Source organism: Bidens hawaiensis, unplaced genomic scaffold (genome assembly GCF_021521415.1).
Source record: "Bidens hawaiensis isolate Kalapana, Puna unplaced genomic scaffold, B.hawaiensis_p1.1 tig00022343_1, whole genome shotgun sequence".
Taxonomy (NCBI): Eukaryota; Viridiplantae; Streptophyta; class Magnoliopsida; order Asterales; family Asteraceae; genus Bidens; species Bidens hawaiensis.
In genome coordinates, this window is record NW_027493484.1 from 430,447 (window position 1) to 435,526 (window position 5,080).

The 5,080-nt window shown below is 35.0% G+C and overlaps 1 protein-coding gene across 1 annotated transcript; it reads right to left on the minus strand.

Moving 5' to 3' along the window:
- Positions 1-1,893: 1,893 nt before the first annotated feature.
- Positions 1,894-4,169, minus strand: LOC143565468 (bark storage protein A-like). The gene is made up of 5 exons (XM_077052432.1): positions 3,924-4,169; positions 3,735-3,802; positions 3,301-3,456; positions 2,520-2,759; positions 1,894-2,362 (listed from the first exon to the last, which is right to left on the minus strand). The coding sequence occupies exons 1-5, from the start codon at positions 4,144-4,146 to the stop codon at positions 1,991-1,993; spliced, it is 1,059 nt and encodes a 352-aa protein (XP_076908547.1). The 5' UTR covers positions 4,147-4,169; the 3' UTR covers positions 1,894-1,990.
- Between the last annotated feature and the right edge of the window lie 911 nt (positions 4,170-5,080).

The following is a 5,080-nucleotide window of genomic DNA, read 5'->3' on the forward strand; positions in this document are numbered from 1 at the left end:
GGATAGAGAGGCTGCTTCCGGTGAGACCCCCGGCTCGATAGTAGTTTTGCATCAAGCCTTGGACATAAAGCAAATAGCACTCAATCATCGGGATACCGGCTGATTGGTGCATGTACCCTCGTCTTTCGGCTATCAACACCACCACATGATGCCTGATTAACCTTCCGCCACTTTTAACGTTATTTTCACGAGATTAGTAAAATAACGTCAAAATTAGTGCAATTTCACTTTTGCCCACCCGAGGGTTTACACATATATACATAATATGCGCGCACCTCAAGCAGGGCGTTTAAATTCTTGTTAAAAAATAATAAGGATATCAAATTGTTGTTAAAAAATAATAATGTCTTGATCTTCTAGATTAAATTCTTCATTTTCTTGATTAAAATATTTATTCCCTACCACTCAAAAGTCTCACCATTGAATATTTTATCAAACGATTTATGATTTACATGTAGACTGTAGTTGGCTATTAGGTATGAGTAATGTAGGGTGCTAAACGGGTGGTGTTTATGGGTTGGTGAGGATAGCTTGACACGAATTCTAGAATTTGTCATGAACCATAACACGACACATATCTGAAAACCATGTGTCAACAAGTATTATGTTATTTACGAACATTTCGCGTCCATACCCGAACCTCCAAGCGAAAACAATGAACCAACATGTGACGTCATGGTTCGAGATCCGACTGGATCGATCAGTGTGTTCATGGTCTTGACACATACCATATGTTTCGCACTTAATTATGACTGTATATTGATATCAATTCTAGCAAAATACACACGCGATGCATGTGGGCCAACTCTAAAAGCCCGAATGGGGGATCGGGTTATAATTACTAATCTCAATAATAGCCGTGATGGTATGCGTGATAATGGTAACCATAAGGCGGGATTTAGCAAACTCAAACACGATGGTTGACATGTCAGCAATGTGGTTGGCCTCGAAAAGCATGTTGGGAGCTCGGCGGTTGTTGAGCTTCTTGGAAGCCTTTTGGTTAATATTATTTGTGGAATCGATTACGAGCCAAGAAAATGTAATCTAAGTTGGCTATCGACTGTTATCGATAAGGGGCGTGTGAATAACAACTATTGGTTTCTAGGATTGTTGAATTTTGTCGGCTTTTGATTTGTTGTCGTGTTCATGGGAAAGAGTTTATTCTAGGAATATGCTAATTATGTGTTCAAATGTTTTCTTAAACTTACCACTTTTTTTTCTGTTGAAAATATGGAATAGCCATTTTATTAAAAAAGCACAGGGGAACTAACAAGTTGTTGGCCCCCAAAAAAACATACAGTAAGTCAAAATACACCTAAGAGTACTAACACCAAGTCACAATAAAATCAAAACGAGAACTTACACTAATCCTCCTGATTTAACTTGACCATTTCACTTGATTTTTCACCCATAGAAATGAAAAGCGTTTTATATCCTCCTTGAATCTATTAATTGAGACCCTAGTATTGTTGAATAAAGTGTCATTTCTCATTTTCTACTAACACCTATGCGCCATGGAAATGATCGATTGGTCGCCTTTTTCTTTCCATCTTGTACCTTAATATATGAATGTGCCTTAAGAAGACCTCGAACGCGAAAACAAGAGAGATACTCATAAATTACCACATTACCAAAGCAACATAACACAAATTAAGAAAAATTCTGCTGACTTCTATGCATCTTCACTTAGTGGATAAATATTAATTGCTTCAAAAGCACCTTGTTTATAGAGTGCGTCCGAGGTTGCACTTTTCCCCATTTCCGCTTTCATCCGAGCACATATTTCTTGTGAATAATAATAATAGTAATAATAATAATAATAATAATAATAATAACAACAACCGCAGCAGCAACATAAGTTAACAAGGACACATCAAATGAAATAGTTCATAATTTACAAACCAAGCAACCCATTTATTTAAGGAAGACAAACTACACCATGTTCAAATGGTGCAACTTATTACAACTTGAAAGTCATATTCGAAAAACCCTAAATGCTAGCAGAAGAAACAATATTCTTCCTAGGAGCTGGGAGTAACTTTATAAACTCCACCGCAACTATGACAGAATTGTTAGCAGCAAGGTTGACAAATGTATCCGCCTCATTCGAGTGTTCACCACCACCCGCCATGTCAGAAAGTGCCCTAATCACAATAAATGGCACCCTTTGTTGGTATGAAATTAGAGCCACAGCCGCACTTTCCATATCTACGGGGCTAACATTAAACTTATCAAAGATGAAGGTTCTATACGCGGCGTTGTCTAGGTAAATGCTAGCACTTGTTCCTCGATCCACGGTTGTAACCTTCGGAGGGGTAGATAAGCATGTTGTCGCGTTCAGGCATCCTTCTAACGTCGACGACTACATGGTTCATGTTAAAGGGGGCGTGTTAGTGTTTATTAAAATCACCCTTTTTAACCATCGCTATATAACTTTATATGATAATATAATATTTATAGTGATGTATAACTCTATACACTTTAATTAATGCGTTTAAATTAGCGTTTAAGTTTATTACCTCAAGAACTTTTGCTATATTGAAATAACGATCCTCAACTGGTACCCAAAAGACGTGTTGCCTCTCCTCGGGTGTTCCATCTACCGGAAATATTTCCTCCGGTTGGTACCAAATGTTGTTCAAGAAGTTATCAGAAATTGGATCGGTTGAATAACTTGCAATGTTTAGGTGGCCAATATCTCGAGTGTAGTCACCAGCGTCTTCAAGGGGCAATGTGTTTTCTGGACCATTTCCATACCTCTATAATATGTACCATATATTTTCAACATAGAAAAATATTAATATGTATTTAATCCAAGAGTTAGCGGGCTGATACTTTATCCAACTGTATAAAGACAATTGAGCTTGAAAATGGCCCAATTTAAAGGGCATAACATAGGTTCGTTTGAGGTTACGAGTCCATATATAATGGACCAAATGTCTTAAGTGGCCGAATCATATGACAAACAACCATAGATGGTTTGTCCCAACTGTTGAACCCGATTTTACCATATGGAGCTCTAATTTTAGTCTCAATAGGGTTTCCATTTTATGAGTTCTGTTTTATTTCATTTTCTATGCAAAAGCACATGAATATTCGATTTTACTAATTACATAATTACTTAGGACGCCAATTATGCAATCAATTTCAGTTTACAATATGCCTTACAAATTTAAAGTTGTCATATGGAAAGTCTAAATATTCAATTTATATCAACTTTCTCTTAAGGATATTCCGTTAATTTCTTATTCTTTATTATTATTTTTATCAATTTGCTAAACATGAATGTTTGCAATTTACCTGCCAACTCCACAGAGCAGAATGAGCCCAATAATGAGGAATGACAACATCTCCGATATTGAGTGAAGGGTTTGCATTTCCAGCAATTCCATAATGTACAACTCCCTCTATGTCAAACAAACTCAGCAATAGTTGTGTTGTAACTCCTGCATTAAGCTGTTGCATGCATACAATCAAATACAATTCAAATCTTATATTAACTTATTTAAATATTTATATTTAGTATTTATGAAAATATATAAACAATCACTTCATTAGAGAGTGTTGTTTTTTATTTCCTTTTTTAACAAAAGAACAAGTGTTTGTAACAAGTTAGAGAAAGACGTTGAACAACATTCTTTTTTGGTAAAACTCCACAATTGTTTTATAAAACTTAGTGTTTCCCTTTATGCTTTCATAAGCAACACGTTGAACGACATATATCAACACTATACCATGCCTAAACCAGTCATAACTAAAATGACTTGTTTGACGCCAATTGTTCCAAACCGAAATCTCCTTCCTACACAAGTAATACCAAAAACAATTATTAGCATCAAACATCTTTTAAAGTATTAAAGGAAGCATCAATGTGTTATCATGAATTGATCGGTATATATTAAAAAATGTATATGCATATATACCATCAACATCGACGACGAGTTTTTTAGCCTTGAATTCAGGATAATTGAGAAGAGGGTTTAATTCAAAGGCGTTAGGGATCACAATGCCAACATATGGCCCTTTTCGGTTAACCTTATCGATTAACCTTTTGGTTTCTCCAAACACCGCACCATTGGCTTCTTGAGTCAACAAAACTATAAGCAAAACAGAAACAACAAAGAAAAAGAAACTAACACTTCTCATTTTGGTTTAGAGATGGAGAAATGATGAAAGATTGAATGAAATTTATAGAGTTGAATGTTATGGAGGGGGCTTTGTGTATATGAAAGAAACATGAGGGGGTTTATGTAGATGAAAGAAATATGAGGGGCTTCTTTTGTTTGAATCATTTAGACATGTGCTATTTGATGAATTAGTGAAGGGCCCTACAATATAATATTTCACAAACCATCCCATCATATCAAGACGTTGATCCATTTGTTATGGGCAATTCTAACCACACCGCCGGTGTGGTTAGAAAACCGCACAAGACGCGACGGTAAGGGCTAAACGCGGCGGTGTGGTAAATCAATCAAATCAACTATCATCTCACGGTTTCAAATCAGCATATTATTATCATTAATAATAATATTACTAGTATTAACCTAAGTTGATAATTATTAGAATTTGATTTAAATATATGATTATGATTACTATGATAAAAAATGATATATATTTAAATAAATATATAATTAAATAAGTGATTTTAGTCTATAATTTGAGGTGTTGGCTATTTGTTTAAAAAATTATTATATGTATTATACATCTTCATTTTGCTTAGATTTTTGGTGTTTTGGAATCAAAGCTCTCCTCGTTTTCGTTTTTGTTTATGTAGTTAAACTAATATTATGATCATGTTTATGTTACTACTTGGTTGGATTTTAATAATTGTAACCTTTCAATATTAGAAAGCATAAAAAACATAAAACCATGTGATACAAAATATAAAAGTTCATAACAAGTTCCATAACAAGTTCATAAAAACTTCATAACATACAAAATATTAAAGTTTAATAGAATATAACAAAGTAGTCTAAATCAATATTTACACTACCGTGTCCCCGTCTTCGTCCCCGTCGGTTGAGGCTTAGGCGCCGCCCCTTGATGTGCTAGCCTCGTGATCAAAGCGTGGGGGAGG